This window comes from Athalia rosae, chromosome 4, assembly GCF_917208135.1.
Source record: "Athalia rosae chromosome 4, iyAthRosa1.1, whole genome shotgun sequence".
Classification (NCBI taxonomy): Eukaryota; Metazoa; Arthropoda; class Insecta; order Hymenoptera; family Athaliidae; genus Athalia; species Athalia rosae.
Genome location: NC_064029.1, coordinates 19,538,019 through 19,560,756, shown reverse-complemented (window position 1 = coordinate 19,560,756; position 22,738 = coordinate 19,538,019). Strand labels below are relative to the sequence as shown.

The 22,738-nt window shown below is 41.3% G+C and overlaps 1 protein-coding gene across 4 annotated transcripts in view; it reads left to right on the top strand.

Annotated features, from left to right (window-relative positions):
• The window catches only part of LOC105688379 (serine/threonine-protein kinase tricornered), an 81,201-nt gene that overhangs the window by 19,267 nt on the left and 39,196 nt on the right, over nucleotides 1-22,738 (top strand). The window contains exon 1 of one of the 4 annotated variants that reach the window (XM_012404630.4): nucleotides 19,162-20,177. The exons of the other annotated variants lie outside the window; for them this stretch is intronic. Coding sequence (XP_012260053.1) covers nucleotides 20,090-20,177 — 88 coding nt within the window. The 5' untranslated portion in view covers nucleotides 19,162-20,089. Of the gene's footprint in view, nucleotides 1-19,161; nucleotides 20,178-22,738 lie in introns of those variants that run through there. 4 annotated transcript variants of the gene reach the window in all.

The window sequence follows — 22,738 nt, the reverse complement described above, 5'->3', positions numbered from 1 at the left end:
GCGGCTGCCGCTTTTCCTTCCACACTGTGTTGCTATTGCAGTTATAGCGTCGGTGGTAAGGTTACAACGGGCGTTGGCTCTCCTCGATCCCTTTTACGCTCGTAATTTCTTTGATTTATCATCATTGTCATTACCATTAACATCGCCATTACCTACCGTCTCGTTCTAGCCGTCAGCGCGGTTATCATCGTTCTTATTATTAGTCGTGTTTTATACTCTTCGTCGCGGTATACGCGGAGACCCCGTAACTCTACCGATTGTGGGGCTCGCAAAGAACAACTCGAGGAAAAATTATAACGCAACGACGAGTCGTCGCCATTCGTTTTAGCGAAGCAGCTACAGATTTTGACAACACCCGACGTCGTTCCGAGCATCTCCTCTTGCACCTGCGAGTCCCCATTTTTGCGATTCTAGAGTCGAAAGATGGGCGATAACGCGATGATTTCCGCGAATAAATCAATTCGAGATTTTTCAGGTCACGGTATGGCCTGGTTGAACTCGATCCTTTCCAAATACTATTCTCATTTCTTCCGCACCGATTCTAAAACTTTTTTATCGGCCTGAAAGCGATCCGGATCTCGCGGTACAGTCAACAACCCGATGATCTCTTCTTCCTTTCTTCCTCTCTCTTTTCCCTCGTTCATTTTTCTCTCGGCGCAGAATTTTATTCCACATGTGGGTGCGGCGCACATTCGATTATTAGTGTAGGTAATCTGTGTATGGAGATATATCTGCAATACGTGTACCTGGAATCTGGGACAAAGTGACTCTGGATACACAACACGTTTAATGAGCCGCTTCCTGCGCTGTGCGGGGCCTAGCCTAATAAACGTGTCTTTTTTATCTAGAAAGATGAGCGCACGCCTGGTGCACTCGCAACGTGCAGTGGAATTGCATCGGATTATTCGTATTTCGTGAATCGGAGGATGTATGTAAATTTGAAAATTCATCTTAGAGAATTTATTTGGCAACGAGACGGTCGTCGCTCGCGTCGTGAAATTGCGAATGAGGTATATCGTCGGGCTGGTAAAAACGGCGTAAATTTCCAAGTACGTATTACACGGGCGTGTTGCACATCGCAAGTTTCCGGGTTGGTTGTGACGCGACATCGCGACCAGTGGCGCCACTCTGTATATTTCCTTATCTTTTTATTACATAAAATTATTACTCAAGTCAAGAGGAATAATTGAAAGTTCATTGATAACGAGACCCAGAAGCGATCTCGCGCGGCGTTATTTTTCAAATTTTTTTTGTTTATCTCGATTTTTTATCCATTTATTTGATTTTTTCCTCCATACACTCGACGAATATATCGTTACGTGTTAGAAATGTGCGTCGGGCGATTTCGCTCAAGATTACGAATGTAACGCGGTGGAACAAAAACTCGTTGCCTAATACGTTTCTTATGGTCACCCGTCCGACGATTGTGCATGCATGATATTAGGTAAATATGTACATACACATACCGTAGTTTCTTATCTTTTTGCCCGGGAAAGGAAAAGTTTCCCGCCACCGCACGTCGCCTCGTTGTAACATGCGTACATACATGCGCACATTTTGAATATCAAACACATTACACGTACGCAGATGTCGTCGTTCGTAGATGTCGTCGTTCGTTACTTCTCTGCTACTATTCGCAGCCTCGTGCGTAACTTACTATGAAACTATCGTTCCGATGGCTATAGCGTAGCAGTAGCTTACCATTACAGTACAGTAGCGGGACCAACGGCATCGTTTATTCACGATTATTCAGACGATTATATCGCGGTCAGGAAATGGACGCAACCACACGGACGTATACGCATCGTATACTCGTATACGTACACGCACGAATACATCGCACATCGTACACCTATGCACGTACATACCCATCTACCGCGCATATAATTGTGGATATTAAAGGTATAGATATACGCGAGGCTTGCGCGGGAGCTGAATAAACATCAGATTCCGTAAGAATCGGGTCACGAAACTGTGCACACTGCGCAATACAAGTATACGTGTAGGTGACTGTGTATCGCATAGTATACGGTGCGGTATATCTTATCATAAATATCCGCGGAGATCCATATGTACCGTAGGTATATGAATATATCGGTTCACACGCAGGTGCTCCGTTCATCACGTAGGATTGTTATGCATGCTCGATCGGGTGAGGGAGGAAGAAAATTCGTACACGCGATGAACGGACGAAGTGGACCGTACAACAAAATAGAAGGATATTCGAAATATGTAGGTGAATCGGGAGACGCGCATAGGATTTGCACATTGCATCGCATCGCTGCGCTCCGGAATGATCCTTTTCGCGATGTCTATCTGCGGCCGCCATCGACGTTACAGATCGTGAGAAAATAGATCGGGTACGGTGTACCGATTTACAACCGTATAATGAAAGGATTCCAGCAGGAAAACGATATTTATATGTATCATATGTACGGTGTGTACAATTTTGTATCGTCGCGAAATTATGACGTCAAAGTTCAATTTTATAAAGTGAAAAATAAATCATTTTTCCAATTGGGTCGATTATGCTTTTCTTACGTATTTTGATCTCAGGAATCCGAATCTCTGAGAAAAATTGATCTGTCTCTAGAATTGACCGAGTTATCGCCAATTTTCAGCTTATTGGGGCCAAAAATAAAAAATTAAGTTTTTAGTCTATCTCAATGTAATTTGAGCTCAGAAATCCAAATCTGAAAGAAAAATTGGTCTATCTTCAAAAATGATCGAGTTATCCTCATTTTTAAGCATTTTTTGGCATAAATTTGAGGATATCTCGAAGGGAAAAAATCGTAGCTCAATTTGGACGACGGATTCGTGTTCCTGAGGTCAAAATACATGAGAAAAGTGCCATGCGATTAATTTTAAAAAATAAAAATTTTTGGTCAAAATTTGAAAAAATCGTAAGGGGTACCCCTTGGAAAAATCTCAAATTTTGGCCAAAAATTTTTATTTTTAAAAATTAATCGTATGGCACTTTTCTCATGTATTTTGACCTCAGGAACACGAATCCGTCGTCCAAATTGAGCTACGATTTTTTCCCTTTGAGATATCCTCAAATTTATGCAAAAAAATGCGATAATCCGGCGATAACTCGGTCAATCTTGAAGATAGTTCAATTTTTCTTAGAGATTCGGATTCCCGAGATCAACATACGTAAGAAAAGCATATTCAACCCAATGAAAAAAATGATTTATTTTTTTCTCAAAAATTGAATTTTTTTTTGGTTCTTCAAGAGTAATCTCACGTATAATCAGCTTCGAAATCCAAATCTGAAAGCCAAAATCATCTACTCGTGCAATCGATCGAGTAATCATCAATTATTCGCTGTTGGGAGCAGAAAAATTATAAGACACATCGAGTGGTTTTAGTCGTAGACCCACTTTGCTTCGTCGCATCTGTGGATGGAGCGAAATATTCGAATTTCTCAATTCTCCAGCAAACCCGAGCTTAGCTGGAGTCAGCGTAGCCAGCAGCGTAGCGCTTTGTTGTGAGACGTCACCTTGGGGGCTGAGCAGAGGTGACGCCCCACAACAAACCGCGCGCCCGTGGCTACCTGATTCCAGCTGAGCTTGGGCTTCCTCGTACACCGAGAAATTCGAATATTTCGACCCATGCATAGATGCCACGAAGCAAAGTGGGTCTACGACAAAAACCACTCGATGTGTCTTACAATTTTTCTGCTCCCAACAGCGAATAATTGATGATTACTCGATCGATTGCCTGAGCAGATGATTTTGGCTTTCAGATTTGGATTCCTGAGATCAAAATACGTTAGAAAAGCATATTAAACCCAATCAAAAACATGATTCATTTTTTGCTCAGAAGCATCTTCATCGTCGATGAACGATCGAATCGAGCGCCGAAATTTGTCGTATTTTTTTTCCTTTTCATTTTTTGATCTACAGGGGAAAGAATGAAAAACGAATGAAACATCGGGTGATATAATAAAACTGAGTGCAGTACTGCACCGAATCGATATACCTACCTACGCAGGTATACATTTTCAAATAAAATATTTCAACTGCCACATGTCGCGTTAGATGTACGTTATATATCCAAATGATTCATGCGACGACCTTCGGAGTTCAGGTATATAGTCTCGATTTTTCGCTAACTAAACATTTACGTTTGTGCAGGTGTTAATTTCCCCGCCAAATATATGCACTCGATTATTAGCACGTAAAACTTTTGAAATAAATTTATATCAGAGTTCATGTATACCTACAATAGATTCGCTCGATTTACTGCAGACTGGCTCCGTCATTTTTAAATTGTCTAAATTCATCGATTGTAAAGAATTGTGCTAAGTTTGCGCCGCGTTGTTCCGAAAACAAATAACCGTTTCCTGCCATCGCTTATACACGGATATATTGGGAAAAAAGCTTTTCCTTGCGAGCTCCGCCATTCTGAATTATTCAAAACAAAAAGTTGCGTGATACAAACTTCTAGTTAACCATACGATTTTCGAATAGGTCAAATTAGGTGGATAGCTCTGTCTTGCGATGAAAATTCTTATATTTCTCACGAACCTTGCAATGACTTGGGTACGATCCATCGATCGGATTGACTACATCTCGTTAACGAATTTCAGGCTATAATTGCGCAGTAGTTAGATGGAAAAGCGCATCGTTATACGTATGTAATTAGCTATTGTATGTATGCAAACCTCCACGTCAGGGGGTCGTTTTCATCGATCTGCGATTAGAAAATCACCCTATCATTATACCGCACCGCTGTAGCGTCGTTATCTAACATTTTCAAATACGCGTCCTCGACAATCATACGCTAAAAAGTTTTCCGCGCGAAAAAAGGAATAAAAGAAAAAAGTTTCACTTGCAAAACTCGACGGCAGGTAGTTCGGGTTATACAACCGCATATCAATCGGTACACAACGCTTGCAATCCTCTTGAGCTGTAATAGGTAATATATAGCGAATGTATAGAACGAGACTCATAACGAATGCATTTTGTTCACTCGCAACTTCGCACGACGCGGTGAATTATCGGGTACAAATAAATTATTCCTGTGGGAACTCTTTAAACTAGTCATTGTGAAGAATGTAAAGTAGGCATGAGCTCTGGGTCAAACGATCACACCTGCGATGTGATGTACGGTACGCAAGAAATATCGTTGAACGTGATACGAATGTACGGTAATGAATTTTTAACTTCAACGTTTGTCATTGAAATCATTTCGAATTTTCTCTATTTTCCAGACACTACGATATCTGTGATACTACATTCGTCAAACGGTAATTTTTATTTTCATTTCGCGTGAGGAATTCAATTCTAGTCCTACTTTTTTCTAGATAGATATCGTGCAGTGAAATTATGTTATTTTATTTTCGAAGAAACCGTTTCTCCCCCATTTTTAAACAAACACCCACTCCGCGCATTCCGTTTCTTTTTTCGTCTTATACTCCCCCAAATTGCGTTATTCTCTCGAAAAATTATGAACAGTTTCAGCGCGGATTTCGGAATAAACAGCAGTCTACTCTCATTCGTCAACCTTCACGCGAATTCTGGTATGCGTAGTTTTATGTCGATGCAATTGATTGCGTTGAAAAAGTAACAACGCGTGCCAGCTCAGGAGTTGCAATTTATAATTCTGCGATACGCTGTACATCGCCAAACATCGCTAAACTCGCGAAACGTTGCGACTATTATATGCCCGATGTGGACAATACCAATAATAGTGTAACGACTGCAAGTATAATAATTACGATAATTATATCGATGATAGTAATATTAGTGATAATAATATTCCTCACAGTATAATCAAATCAGTTTCTGCAGCTGTGCAAGCTACACGTATAGGTATCATTGCCCCCTGCAGGAAGTAGATGTCAGCATTTTTATTCTACGTACGCATATTCTTTGCTATCTATTCCCTCTATGAGCTCTCCTTAACGATAGCACACGTATGCATTGACTCGTATATCTCTCTACATAATTCTAATGTGCAGCTGTTGGTGTAACAGGTATTAATCATATTGTAAAAGTGTTGAGAAAATCGAGACACTTTTTTTATTCAACCGTCGTGCTTTGTAATCTGTGAATTGACGAACGACCAAACTCTCCACTTTGAAACCCCCATCTAAATCTCAAACGAACTCTACATTTTTATAGTTATAATTGTTCCATCCCGTTCTCCGACGCGCAGGTGTCCGTACACCTCGGTGTTATTACGAACTGATTGGGGAAAGGGAATCGTCGGAACCGATATTTCGTCGGACACCACGTTGTTATTTTAAAAATAAAATTTCGCTTACGAAATTCTAAATTACTTCAAACGGCAGTCTTGAATATCATCGTTGAAATACAAGGAAAAGCTCACGGAGTTTTCACATTCGATAATCACCTCCTGTGTACCAATCGCTTATTGCTGCAGTTACGCATCGCGCGTATGTCGTAATTACAAGTGTCGTACTGTTTGTGAAAGTTTTCTTCTGACAGTACGACACCTCCTTTCTCTCTATTCCTCTATTTTCAAATGATTCGCGGTTTTTAACTTTCCGCAGAAGTAAAATAAATTAAAAATTCGCACTCCGAGGGGAAAGGGATGACAGAAGGTTTCTCGAGGGTGTTGACTGTATCGTCGTGTTCTGGACTCTTATTCGAAATAATTATTACGACGTCGTACTTTTATTGAAATTTTTTTTATTCCCTCTAATCGTGCATACTTGCACAGATGCTTGTATGTGTACAGTTCAAGCGAGTCAGAATTAGCCAGGTCAGCGGAGGATTAACGTAACGATTATAAGGTCTCTAATAATAGCGTAACCACGCAGTGTATCGTGGGTACGTACCTATAGTAGATGATCACGACGTCGTCCATACCGCCTACGTCAATCGCGTATGAATAAAAAAACGAGCAACTCATAGCGCCCGTTAATTGCACCAGCAAATGTTTGCTCTCGATGAACGGCTGCTGCTTCTGCTTTTCCCTTGCATCGGTATCAACGTAATATCGGTATCAAGTCGGTGTAGAAGTTTCTCTGCCTCTCAACTCCGAGAGGTATTTTTTTTTCCTTCCAATTTTTCAAGTTTACTTGCGGCGGGGCGCCGGGTAATTGAAGACACGTGAGTCTGCAGCGTATGAGGAATGAGGATACGTGTAATTCCTTCTCCGATATCCCCCTCTTTCTCATCCAGTATACCTACGTGATACGCTCCCATATTTTGTTATAAGAGAAAAAATCTCTGCAGTAGTTCGGGTTGAAAAGAAATGAGGGACAATGAGCCGAGCTTCGAAAAGCTTCAGAGACTCGGCAGCTGCGTCGTAGCGACTAAGTAAGAATGAGGAAAAACTGAAAACTCGCTTTATTCTAGCAGGAATTGCGCTCGTCTCGCGATCCATGCGAAAGTTGGAAGATTCACCTGCCGGGCATCCGTGCAGTGTCCTCTACGCACTGCACATGTTGTAGCTACTCTTGCGTAGATCTCTTTCAAAATTTCCCCCATACGTTGTATCGATCCATGAATATTCTCATGGACAATGGCTACTCTTGATTTTTTGAAGCTGTTTGTTTTTCTTGCTATAAAATTGAGCTTCATGGGTGGCACTGATTTCATTCTTACGTTCTTTCGTGTGTTTCAGGTGAGTCGACTCGGAAATAAATTTTTCTCGTTGATCAGGTTGTATTCTTGGCTCAAGGTGGTATCCCAGATACCGTATGTGGTGAGTACGCAATAAAAAAGAATGGAGAAAAGGGAATTTTTCGAAAAAATAGCGTCATTCGTATGGAACGCCTCTGTAGACTAGGAAAAATTTTACTTTGCGAGAGATACGTTCAATTCCTGTATGTCCAATTCTCAAATATAATACCGTTAGTCGTTCGCCTTGGTGCGACTGTAAAAATCCACGTTCTCGCGTATCGTGCACGGTGCGACGATGGTGGTATTCGGTATTGTTTAACCGGAAGTCGAAAGCTGGTCGACGGTCGAGGGAAACAAGGAAATGCCTTGTCTCCGCGTCGGTTGCTATAGCTGTTACGTACCCACCGCTAGGGTGGCCCTCGCCACCAAGTTCACAATGAACGGGATATATTTCACTTCCTGCGCGCCGGTATTACATGCGAAGTACATGTACCCACCACTATAGGCACATCGTTCGAGGTACGCTCCCGAAGTGGACCTCGAAAACGGAAGACGACGCGTCGGCTTATCGGGAACCAACCCCGAAGGGATGCTGTAATTTCATCGGTTATCCACGCGTGCGATCGTTCGCCTGCGAGGCCCTCCCACGAACGATGTACGCGAGTCATCGGCTTTTCCGGTTCTAACGAATTCCGTTTGTTCGCGCTCCGCGTGACGATCACGCATCGTGACAATTTCGCACTCGCGCGAGACGCACCCCTTACGTACTCGACTCGTTCGAAAGAAACGGAGGTGAAAAAATGTCAAATATATTCCAGTCGTAAATATTTGTACCTCTGATTCGTTTTCTCTACTGTGAACTCACCCTCGGCACATCGTTGCAATTGGTGAGATCGTCGTACGCGTTAAAACTACATCGTACCGACGCGTTTGACGTTAATACCTGCGACGTGTACTCCGCGTCGTCGAGTCGCTGACATCAGCGGCGGCGGAGGCGAAGGGGGTCGTTGAAATGCGATATGGTTTGGGGCACGAGCTACCGTACCGAGCAAAGTTCCGTTTCAGTTGTTACGTACGTCATGGCTACTCAGGGGTCAACTTTTGGAATTGAACCAAATTTATTATCCACGCGTGTCGGAGCGGTGCGTCGGGGTGTCAGTTCCAACCAAAGTTCATGAATATGGTACGCGCATGGGCTCATTATCTTTTTTGTCCTATTTTTCTTTCGTTTATTCCCACACCTATACGCGTAGAATCGTTACGGTGATCATACTCCGACGTTTTTGGAAACCACTGCGCGTATATGCGAGGATTGGATCGGAATTGTAGGAGGATTGAAAATAGAGAAATTAATGAGAAAGGAAAGATGAAAAGCTCGGTGCATCAGGAGGTTACCTCACTTGCAATTAATCGGGGCTCGTCTAGTTCTATATAATCAATTTCCATAATAGAAAATATCGGACGATTCCGTATACCCAGGCAGGTATCCAGCTTGGTAGATGCGTACGAAGTTGGGTTATTGGGAATAAAATCGCGTGTTGAATCGCGTATAATTCGTGCACCGCAGCTGCGAGACTCGAGTACATTATCGCGAGCGCGTGTTGAGAAAGCATGAAAAACCGGAAGCTGGCGTAATATCCTCCGACATGGCGGGCGCAGATATATGAAATACGTGTACTTGTATACAGACACAGGTGTATTTATCACATCAAACCGCGAGAGAGGTACAAGATCGGTACTGCTAACTTGGAATGGTTCGCGACGCCTCAGCGAATTTCAACTTCTGAACGCATCGCACAACGGTGAAAGTTTACCGACGAGGCGCGAACAAATGGCTGACGTTATGCGGTTTCATTAACGAATTAGATTGTGTAGTATAGTATTTCACCAGTTATAGACCTGTTACACGTACCCACCGCGCTATGGGAGTTTGCATGATTTTTTTTTCTCTTTCTTTCTTCCATTTTTCATCGAGATAGGCACATGTGCCGAGTTCCAAGTTTCGCATGAAAGCGAGACTCTCGTAACTTTTATTATTACCTATACCGTTGTATACAGGGTGTCACATTATTATTTGCTCGAGTGAATTCAGAAATTGATACATATAATTACGCGCGGGAATAAAAAGTTTCACATTCTTTTCCGTAGCAATAACGACAACGACAACGACAATGGTAAGAGTTGGGGGTAATTTTCGCCATCATTTCTGATTTGGGTGAACTTTTTTTCTAATTCCCGCTCCTAATAGCTTGGGTATATCTGTTTAATCGTCGGCTAGGAGTTCTCAGCAAACGAATGAACGAACGAACGCGATCGCGGATTTGACCTCTTTGCGCGAAAGTTATAAATATCTATCCGCTCGTAGCACTCGCAGCGGTGCGATTCGTTCGAAATAGTATAGGTATAAGTTAACTAGTCTATCATCGCGTTGTAAACGGAAATTAGCCCCAAAGGCGTTGTCAAATTGAGATTGAAACTTTTTATTTTCTGTTCTTTCTTCCCCCGGAAAAAAAGTGGGTCAAGTTTTGCTCTCATCGTTTATTTAGCCATTACACATACCCATCTTATAATCCTCTTCTTTTTCTTTTTGTTTTTTGCTACGAAGAGATATCATATGTAGAAACTAGTTGAACTATACTATATAGATAAAGAATAAAATCATGCTATATTACTTGACCAGAATCGATTGATACTCTAATTTGTAATGGATATATATTTAATACGAGTTCATCTCATACCTTATGATCCTAAAAACATTTCAAATATGGCGAGTATACCGATAAACTTGAAATTATATTTTATTGTTTATGGGCTAGTCATCGCGTCGCGCGACGAAGACTAGAAAAAGAATAGCAAAGATGGAGGGGAAAAACAACTAAATGAATGGACATGTCAATCAAAATCGGTATCGCGGGTCGCTCACTTTCACCATGTATAGTATAAGTGCGGCCCGACCGCGCGGTGGAAACTTTCGAGCTCTTAGGCTAGAGGCGTTCGTGATAAAAAAAAATGAAAAAAATTACACGTTCGTTATTCGCTATTATTCTTTCTTTCGCCCATTATTTATTGGTTCATTTCTCCTTTTTTAATTCGCTCTGATATTTTTGCTGACGCTGTTTCTTCGGCGTCTTTTATATACTTTGAATCTAAACGAATCACGTTCGATGTATACGAACATATCTATTGAGTTATAGCTGTGAAGATTTCAACTGAAATTTCCCTCTCGTTTTTCGATAGTTTATACCTTTATACTTTTATTTTATTGACACATATTTGTCAACTGGATAAAAATAATGAATAAGATTCAACCACACGATTATTGACGTCACATACGAGAGTCGGTACAATACGTGGGATTTCCTTTTTATTTTGCCGAACAACGTTTTATAATTTCCACATGAATTTACGAAGATATAATGGAGACGTGATGCAGTAGCTCGAGATTTCATACTTGGGTGTTAGCGGGCCGCACTGGGGCGCTCTCGATCTTGTTCGTATTTCTACCGTTGCGCGGCGTACCGCCTCGCGTCCTCTCTCGCTACGGACACTACGTTCGGATCGTATAAGAGCCAGGCTCTCGCTGCGGTGACCGGTAACGAGCTCCGGCTCAGCCTAGACTTTGGGGAACTGCGTCGCAGTTCCTCAGACCCAATGTTTACACGTTCGTCAGGCAAAATAAAGGCCGGCACGTCTATGAAATTGAAAAACAATCTATGACCTTTAAATAGATGATAAGGAGGCGAGGAATACCTTTGGTGGTTGATCTTTTTTAATAGATGACGAGGAGGTGTGAAATACCTTTATTGGTTTATCAGGCTCCTATTGTTAACAAGTGTCGGCTGACCTGCCAACACCCGATTGAGATCTAGTTCACACCCCGTTGATCGATCCTCTGATCCACCGACTCGGCGGCATCCCTTTGCTATGATATGTCTGCGAAATTCTATGTCTGGACCCCGTTTTCGCCCCGGAGAACGTCCGATTTCGAAGCGTCGTAACTGCTCGAAAAATTGGGGTAGAGGGTTGCAAAAAAGTGCATTTTAAAGCCTAAAGCTTCACCTATTGAATGCGTTTGGCTAATTCAGATTACGTCGCTTCGTTCACTAGGTTATACTCTTCTGATTCAATTGATGTCGAACGCGCAAAGTAATTCATTGACTTTGAGAAGGTGCACCGGGTGTCCGAGTCGTTGGATTATAATTTTTCTGATGTCATTTCGAAGGTAGAAGTGTCCCCTTCGAAACGCGTTTTTTAAATTTGCTGTGCGATTTTTTTTACACGAGCTATGCGACTCTGAACTGATTATTGTGCACGAATCTCAGATGCGATACTCTGACCGGACCCAGTTATCGTATTGAGGTTTTTCAAAAACGATTCAAAAAAAGCATTCGCCCCTGAATGCAATTACTCTGCGATGATTTTCATGGAAAAATTCTAACCGAATAATATATGTAGATACGCTTTTCTCCCGGTATTCCACGGTATGTTCAGTTCTATTATAATCGACGTTCTTCATTGCCGATCCTTAAGGTATAAAATTAGGTATGATAATATTACTGTATGAAAGTTTTGCAATTCATTAGCAGACGGTAAACGATGTAGGTATATACAAAACGTAGCACGAGTAGGTGAGACATACACATGTGTGCTTTACGTATTTCTGCGCATTATTATTCATTAATTTTAATCGTCGTTTCCATCTCTCGCTAATTAATTTGATTATAATCCGAAACGCGAGTGGATGTTGTACGATATGCAGATTTGAATTCTTGTACGTATGTGCGATATAATGTGAATCAGATTGAAAACTTACAAAAAAATTACCGGCATCAAATATCGATGCGAATGAGTTTATGGTGTCTTAACGAGCTAGTTTCATAGGAACGACGATCGCGAATCGATAATCATTCGCGTAGAGAAGCTTCGCGGATTCCGTTAGACGCCAATTCTCAGTTTAATGGCAAGGGCGTTTATTTTTTCGCGAATTGATTTCAAGAAAAATTCATTTCATTTCTTCACTAAATAGAACCAATTCGTCGACGCTGTTTCTATCCAGAACCTTGACCTACAACCGGAGTTTTAGGTGTCACTGTCGCCCGTGTTATACACCAGCCTGTGTAAATCCGAAACGTACGTACCACGTTTGCAATTATATTATTAATACATACGGTGAGCCGGTTGCATAAACGTTGGTGAATTATAACGGTTCTTCCATTATTTAATTGGATCGTTTACAGCGCTGGAAATACGTATGTAGGAATACCAAGTTGCAGTGAGTCATAATTCCGAATGCGATGCACGGAATCGCATTGGAAACGAATGGATTATCGGTTACTCGTCACCTTAGAATAACGTGTGTGGAAGTGCAAAAATCGGTGATCACGACGCGCGAGATCCTTTGGACAATTTTGTCACAGTTTTTTTTCAATTCACGCCTCGGAAACCCTTCGGTCGATTTATCGATCAGGACGAGAATTTTGCCAAACCGATAGATGTACTTATTTTCTTTTTTTTCTTTTACTATAACTGGAATGATATCCGCAAGGTTCGTCTTTGTCTTTATACCACGCACAACGAACAGAGAGCTTTGCTCAGCTTAGTTTCGCTTTGCTTTTAAGGTCGATCTATTATACACTTGGTAGGTATTATAAATTACTTCAAGGTTTTCTGTAGATTTGTCGAGGCCGGCGGATGTTTATTTGCCACGTCTTTCCATCTACCTATCTATCCATCCGTGCAGTGCTATCTGGAAGCTTACTTGAATTCTGACTCGCATCAAAAATGTAATGTCGATAAAAAAAAACTGCGGCACATAATTGGCCCCTTTCTGAAAAAAAATATTTCCCAACTTCATCGCAATTAAACCATACGCGTTTTCATTTGTAATCACAACTGATTTTTCTTTCTGTCAAATAATGAACTTTTTCTATTTTTTCGTTGACTCTCTGCAAATTAGATGATATTCATCGAACCAGTCTCCTGTGTAAGGTCAACCGCTACCTCAGTTTTCGTCTGTCTTTGCCGTTACGTTTCCGGTTTATCAGTGGAACGAATTTCACCTACTAGCTGCGATTCAATGCGCAATACTGATTAGAATCGTTTTCATTTATTCCACATCCGCAATCATTGCGTCATACGCATCGCGCTTCCAAGTTGAATTCTAAATTATGAGACTTCACGGTGAGCTTGATTCTAAATAGACTCTGGAATCTGTCAGTTTCGCAATTTTTTAAATCAGCAATTTCATTTTAACACGTTGATCAATCAACATTCGATCCGGAAATGCTGTATTCCGTACGATTATTCGTTGTAGGTATAGCCTCACTCGTACTAGGTATCTTCTGGAAAACCTGTTAATCGCGAGGTCGATTTTTTTTGATTTTTTCTTCGATCCTTTTTGTCGCCGAGTGTGAATTAAAACAGAGCGAGAGAGAGCGAATGAGCGGGGAGCCAGAGGCTGTGACAATAGGAGAGGTAATTAGTTTTTGTATACTTTATTTTACAACTTTATCCCTCGGACCGAAACGCCCGGACTTCCTGGATGGATGTTGCGAACCATTTTCTAACCATTGCAACCCGCTTTATATTTCATTTCCATCCGGTGCGTTTCTTTGGTTACGCTCCGTACGTGATGACGTATCTTGTTTTTTTCGAGAAAACTTTTTATATTTTATATATGACAGCAGGGAAAGTTCGGTTTTACAATTTTTCTTCTTTTTTCAAATCTTTTTAAACAAATCAGATTTGGAAAAAACTTATGTGCAAGATTCACCGCTGAGATCCAAATCGATTTGGGTACAAAAACTCCTGATTGAGTTGATAAATTTTTCGTCTCGCTAGATTTTTTTTCAATCTCATATCACCGTCTACTTTAACACGATGGAAAACCGACCTGTGGTAATTTTATAAATCATCGTCCGGGCGACGATTCCGGCGTTCAAAACGTCGAAGTGTCTGTGAATCACGCGAGTGTCCCTGACTGTATACCTTACATATACGTATAATGAAACTAAAATTAATGCGTTAGCGTCGCGCAATCTTATGAGAGCCAATCGGAGGATGGATTCGAAATAATTTTGGCAGACTGTCTCACCTCGTTTAACTACTACAACAATTTATATAGGTATGCTGACTTCCACTCTCCTAAGGTTCGCAGCCAACTCGGCCGCGTTATTTATGTACAAGGTGGTTGAAAAGTAACCCCAAGAATGTTCGACCGTAGACGTTATTATATAAGCAATGCTTGAACCGAGTTCGACAAATTTCGTGTCATCTTTTTTCCCTTTTCAGCGTTTTTTTCTTAGAGTTTTGTTCGAATGTGTAGTGATTTTCATCTTCGGATTTTCGACCTTACCAAGGAGTTTAAATGAAAAAGATGGCAAAATCGCTCGGTGCATGTCAGCAGTTTATTCATCGACACCCTGTATCACGCTCTCTGGTCCTTAGTTCTATTTTTTTCTGCTAGAAAATAAAAAGGGGAAAAAACAAATCTGAGATAGGAATTCGAAACGCGAAAAAACGAGAGGGAGGCATACCTATAGGTCGTAGTTCTTTTCTTAGACCATTAAATCGTATCAGTTTCCATTTATCACCGCTGTCGGTATTGCACAAATAAACAGTCGAACTGATCCCATCTTTTTATTCATCGTTATTTAATAATTTGTTTGTTTGTTTTTTTTTTTATGATTCTTCTTTATCCTTGCGTATTTCAATTCGGCATCACGAGTCAAATTGCTGCAAAGTTTGCCCGTTCCGACTCGATATTATAAATTTTATGAGGGAAATTCTCTGTGAAAAGAAAAAATCAAAATGCTTGCTCGGCGTGAAGGTAGCGTAAAAAATGGCAATAATGATCCTCTTCAGCTACTTCTACTTCTGGTCTTCTTTACGCTTGTACCGTCCGATCTTTTCATTCTTCCTCACTTCCGGTCTTCACGGTGACAGCGCAGAACGACTTATTGTCACGAGTTGCAACAGCGATGCCAGCAGAATCACAGAATCGCAGGAGAGTGACGACGAAACCGACCACTCAAAGATGGAGAATAATAGATGAAAACTACACAAACGATGCACCCATATATATATATATACCTGCTGCACTTCTGCTACGCTACCTTCTCGACGACACCAAGTCCGAGAAGTACCGTCGAGGTACTTGAACTCGCATCAGGACTTTAATTGCCCTCATCGCGAAACTTAACTTCCTTGAGAGAAGAACGATGCAGCGGATTCTCCGTTTCAGCGAATTATTATATACCTGCTACTTCTGTGTTATTGGTTTTTTAGGCTCTCACTATTTTTTACCGCGTAACGATCTTGGAAAATTGCGATATGTACCCGTGCAGTAATTTTTCACTTCACTCGTCATGGCTACTCAGATCTCCGAGTCAAGTGCGATCGACTCGAACGGGAGTGTCATATGTGGTTTGCTCTCGAATTTGACTCGGTGATATTTTTCTTGCTGCAATCGTGAAAATCATCTCGGAAATGATCTTTCGAAGTAACTTCGTCACCGCGATGCTCTTACATCGATGAATGAAACAAAATGATTCAATGCAAGCAATCCGGCGGGGGACATGAAAAGTATGCCCTTTTTCTCGTCGGTATTCATCAGTAATTGTGAAGCTATCGTAGGTGAGAAAATTCTCGAGGTTGTACTGTGCAGGTGTATGAAAAGGACAAAAAAAAAAAAAACTTGTACGTCATTTATTGTTGATTCTAATTTCAAGGTTATAATCTTGGCCAACGGGTTTGCTGATTACAGTGTTTACAAATATCTAGGTATAAAGATATGTCAGTAAATAAATCAATGCGCCCAAAGACATCGATTATTTAGATCTGGATTCAAATTTCAATCAATGGGAATGAAATTGGGGAAAAATTGGTAAAACGGAAATAAACTCTGCCCTCTAAGATATGTCCTTATCTGGACATCGTACGTTCATTGGTGTCAAGTATAAAAATTCTTATTATCGCAATGAATCCAACCCGCATCATGGCCATAGATGCAGCTTTTGAACGACGTCTCTTGGTTTTTCTCCATAGATTGAGTATACACGGGCACTTGCATATATTATAGCATGGATACGTACGGCAGCTTTCTTTACGGTGGTTATAATTAAATAGTTGTTTGCGGAATTGTGTAAGTCCGTATATATTGAAAAAGCTAATGATACATTTGTATGTATAACGTGAACCGTAATTGTTTACTATATAAGTTGACGCAGGTGTGTCTTTTCAACTATGTATACACTCACGGTATTTTTGCATAGTGAATTTTTTTTATCGTTGCAACTGTACACTTTATTAATTCGAATCGTCCACTTTTTACCGTAAAATCTCTCCGGGATTCAGCGTCGGAATCAAAACTGCAAAGTGCACCGCGGGTACCTGCGAACGGTACGAGGAATCGGATGGAATTTCTATCCGTGCATAGGAAACGAAACACCACCGCGCGAGCTAATCTCCGGCGCAATTAGGTATGTTAGGTACACATCTACGTGTGCATGAATGTCTGTAATACCTCGGCAATCCGCATACGTAAAATACGCGTGCGTCTATGCCTGGACGTATTACACGCGCCGCATCTACAACTAACGACGAATCGATCGCGACCGCAGTTATGCAATTAATTATCCATCGTCATTCATCTCGCCCATATACACGTGGCACCTATATCCAATATCGCATTTGCACGATATGCGAACGTGTGCGTGTATACCATACGTATTTGTTCCTCCCTAGGAACTCCTATCCTACTCACATTCTAACTTGACCTGACCTTATGTGCGCTGTGAAAAAGAAAATTTACCGTTGGTTCTAATCGTGATTATTCAATCATTATCGAATCATCGCCGTTCAATCATCTCGGTTCTCATGTAACGAGATGATGATTTTGTCTATCGATTCGTCGTGGAACTCTCGGGGGTTTTCGGGGACGGGATGTAATGTTTTTTGCAGTTCCGTAGGCGCGCGTAAATTGTTCGCCCACCGACCGCGGTGAATAATGTCCGAGTTAGGTATCAGGGACACCCCGTGTACCTACGTAAAATCGCGCGGCTCTCTTATTCCGCTTCTACTTTTCCTCGTTCAAAGTACAGTTAGTCGAAAGACGCGTGCGAGATTATATCGATGACGTCATCGCACGACCAGCTCGGTCGCGGGGCCCCCGAGAATCGGGATTGGGGCCAAACGGCTTGAACCCCGACCATTTTTACGAGGAACATTCGCTCGTCCCGTGAACCGATACACGTACCGTAGTCGCTCGTCATTCTTAGCAGGCCCGAATTCCTCCCACTTTCGACGGACTGCACCAACTTTGGCGGCACTACGTATACCGTGTACTTGGTCATCCCCATACAATCGTACCGGTGATTCCGATATTCCATACGGTTATAAACTCCGTAGCTGTTATTGATGTTAATCGATTCTCATTGACGCGCGCACGCTCACGACTGACGATAAGAGAATAGATGTGATAGAAAACAGCGGAATTCAATTATCGAAACGATCGTAGACCGACGTCGGGAACGGAACGCGATCGCGTAGGACGGGAGGAAAATGGACGTCGTCGATTTTTTTTTTTTTCCATCTGTTTTGCTCGATCGTTTGATAAAACTGTTTGATTTTTTAATTTTTCCATTTTTTTTCAACCCATGAGCAGAAATTCAGCACCTGTCTCGTTGTCATATTCCCGCGATCCCAGGAATCTCGGAGGAAGTTCCAAGCTGGTGTATGTAAAATATTAATTATTTTCTCGGCGTTTGAACAGTCCTCAATTGTTGCTGTACAGATGTACGTATACTCGATAATTCCGTTGCAGTCTCGTTGACAATGTTGACAATTTTAAACCCGTGTCACGTTCATTTACTGAAAAAACGTGCAGCGTACCCAGAACGCACTTCGCAACGTGCGTTACAAACATATGCGAAGGGATAAGAGAACTCTGGCCACCTCAGCCTGCAGCTGGTCTTTTCTTTTCTGTTTTTCCAAAATCTAGAATTTTTCACGCTAGATACGTTCCACACGAGATTCGTACCCAATTTTTCATCACCTATTGAATCTTCTTTTTCTTCCAAAAACCAAAAGAATCGTATGAAATTATGCTGTGTGGGTCAGACCCAGAATCGTTGAGTCGATGCGAAAACCCCCATTGCGTAGAGGTATAACGTAATATGAAATGGCGTGTAAAATGTAGACTCAGCTATGCATGCGGGGGTATAACGTAGTTGATAATTTCGATGTGTTAGATAGATACGCGTGTAGTGTGTGTACGTATATGTACCGATCGACCGATTGGATATGAATACATGCGAACCCAATCGTGTGGGCATTACGACGACGACGACGACGACGACGACGAGGACGACGAGGACGACGACGATAGGGCCGCAGCGGTGCAACGTGAAGCAAAGAGTACACGCGCTGAGAGTTATATCGTACCCCTCCATTCGCGACACGGTACCCGTTACTGTCCTTCTTTCTCTTTTTCTCTCTCAATCCTTCTCACTCCTTCAGGTCGTCTTGGTCTTTCTGACAGTCAGCAAGTAGTCAGTTACAGTCATCCGCGAAACCTGCACGCCGCCGTATAAAGACTGACGATAATTACTGGAATGGGGCGCGACGACGACGCCATCTCCAATTAATTCATTCCTCTCTGTAATAAACTGCCTAATTGATCTACTGGACACGACGAATCGACGATAATTCTTTGGATAATAATTTAAAAATTACATCGGGCAGTTTCTCCTGAACGTTTCGACGAATATCGTCATCTCTCATCTCCCTGCGTACCTCGGTGGCTGTTTTTCTGTTTGTTTTTTCGTTTTTTCAAAAGTGCGGTGAATAATTCAGTGTTCGAAATTCACTTCTCGAACTATAGTTTCGCGTGAAATGTGTTATTTTGTTTTTTCCACGATTTATCTGAAACCGAAATAGCCTGTGACGATGGTGTCTTGACTTCGATGACGTGACTACTGTGCGTGTGATAGTTTTTTTTTCTCTTGTGTTTCGATGTGAGAAATTAATGTCTACGGACCGATGCTACTTCATAGCTCATCGTCAGTGTCGGGTGTTCTTCGTTAGCATCTCGAAGATTTGAAATTTTGTCGAGCTACGATTTGCTCGCAATCGTTCAAGTGGACACCGACGGTGCGACGCGGTCGTCGTGTATCCGTGTGGTTTTCAAAGTGACAGAAAGACACGCCTTCGATCTACTTGGGCGTGAACTTGACTATTATACGTACGTTTGAATAAAAAACGAAAATCATGTGTTTAAAAGGAGACGGATGATCGGTTCCTTCTTCTCTTTTTCTCGACGGATCAATTTTATCGGTGTTGACAGATTTGAAAACGATTTCTACGACATTGCGTGGGGCGAATTATCAATCCTTTGGAATTCGGTGATTTCATAGAATAAATAGTGCTCTTTTGGTTCGGTGATCTCATGTTATACGTACTGGGAAATATAAAAAACGAACGAGACACAAATGTATAATCCGGAATTACTGAAGACCGTTTGGACGAAAATCGGGCAAATGTGTGGTTACATGATGTGCGCAAAGTCGTATATCTCAGGTGAGTTTCTTTCCATTTTTCAAGGTTTTCATTCCCCGTCTCCTCGTCACGTTGTCCGCGAATCGGAATCGCACATTCCGTAGGTTATAACAAATCTGATAACTCATCTGCCGATCCCGCGACACCTTGTACTCCTTCATTTATTCGCACTGCGGAAGATAGTTCATTTTCCTATTCCGCAACGATTTCGATAGTCGGTACGTAAAATCCTACGCAGCGCTGTACTACCTTCGATAATTACATCGGATAGGTATCCATGTCGAGCTTATCAGTAAACGCCGATACGAATGACACATGATTTCCCTCTTCTCTCTTTCCTTCAGAAAACTATGAATACTCGAACTGTGTGAAAAAAAGAAACTTTCGCACAGAGTACAAGTAATATATATAAATAACGTCACCTTGTGCATCAACGGAATACACACATGTAGTGTAGTAATTAAAAGAAGAAAGGTGGGGAAAAAAACAAATTCGTTTACGATCATTTTATTACCTATTTTACATATAGTCTAGTTTAACGTATTTACCTCGGCGAGAGACGGAAGGTAAAGCCTATAAAAATCATCGTACGGTGTAATAAACGGACGTGTTTTCAAATTTTAATTAATTAGCGGAGATTGCGTTAGAAAAAGCGAAAATTTTTATCTCTGGTATTTTTGGAAAGCATGTAACTGTACCGTTCGTAAAATGAAAAATCGATTCTTGTTATCGGGCGCATTGCTCGCCCACCAAAAATTATTTGACCGAAGTCTGCGGGTCGTTGACGCTATATCGCATATGGGTTATAAATATATATTATCCGTTGAGCACGCGTTTTATGTACCAACCTATTCATATACATGTGGAAAAACACAGTACATGTATTATTGTTGCAAATAGTTTAAATAATTCTCCGATATACATATATAGCACATGGTAGACAGATTATTTTTATATACTCGTTATATGGAACGTGCGGATTACGTAAACGACGAACTTATGTATATCTATAGCGAAAACGTTTCACTCGGTTTTTTCCTACATTTTTTTTTTATTACTTTTCTTCTTTTTCTTGTGTCGAGAAAACTTCCGCGCCGTTAATCCTGCAGCGTTCTTGCGGAAGCGAAAAACGCGGCGGTCGCCGGGAGCTAAAAATGTTACCTCCATTTTACATGTGCACGCGTAACGATAATTATGATATTATACACCATATGCATACGGTGTTTCGAAATTAGATGGATCGAGCATCGATTGTCCCGAATGTTCGATGATTTTCATTTTTACAGTTTTCTATAATTTTGGATCTTTTACCGCCCGTGACGCTTCGGCACTGCAGTTAAATTATTTATATCGGGATAATTTTTATCCAGATTCTGAACATGGTAATCCGTAAAATAAATATCTTATCGGGGATCTAACGCTGTTTAGTTAAAATTTGACGATGGAATTCACGCTTGGTCACTCGCTACCGTTATATACTTGCATATTATATGCGTAATAAAATATACACTCATACTTCCCAGCGTGCAGCTTATCGTCTGTTATACAGTTGAAACTGTCTATGCAATCGTGTGAATTGGGCTTCTTAATTTACATCAGAGTTATAATTAGCGCTGAGGGGCTCGCGTCTCAATTAACGTCCCTGTACATAAATCTGATTCGTTATTTTTTCATGCAAGACGCCGCGTCTCTCACGTATTATAGGTACATGTATCCATGTAATACTTTGGACAGATGATCCGTTATACACACGGAATTAATGTGGCGGAAAATTGTCCACAAAATCAGTTTTTATTCCAATTGTTTTTCTGGTTTTTCTTCAGGAATTCATCCAAATTGAAGTTAGATAGATCAAGCAAGAGAAACGCCTCGATATTAAGATATTTTTGTCCGATTTTCTGATTACATCTTTCCGCGCTATTGATTATTACAGGTGACGTGATGAGAAATTCAACTTTTGTTTCCTGCCTTCCGTACACCATTTGATTTCATTTCAATTTTATTAGCTCGGTAACTGTGTCTATCTATATTGTTTTCATCGAAGGGAATACGATCGACTGATCGTGACCGTAATTGTGGGCACATTATTTATTTAATGTATACCGTTTCTAGTTCCGGTTTTTTCAATCGAGTTTTGGTGAAAATGGGCACACCTACGTGTCAGGCATATCATTCGATGCGAAACGTAACGTTCGCTCGTTTATTTTATCTTTTTTTCTTCAATCACACTTGCTCGTGCGCTCAAGTTATCCGGACCGGCTAATTGTAACCTATACTTTCGTTTCATTTTTATAATTTTATTCAATTGCTCGGCGTTACATTAATAGTGGAATTTTTCGATCGACGAATCTTCAAATTTTAGGGTCACGGAGTCCGAGGGGAGATTGAAAAGTGGGTGTGTCTCTTAGAATTGAGAACCCTAAAAAAACAGGAAGAAACAACTTTCCTCGACCCTGATGCGACGTGAGGGTCGGTGCAACTACGAATTAGGCTTCGATGCGTTATGATGCAATTTATCGGTACATGCCACAATTTATATTCGACGTTACCCGCCGTACAGAAGTGGGTAGTAATCCGTGGGC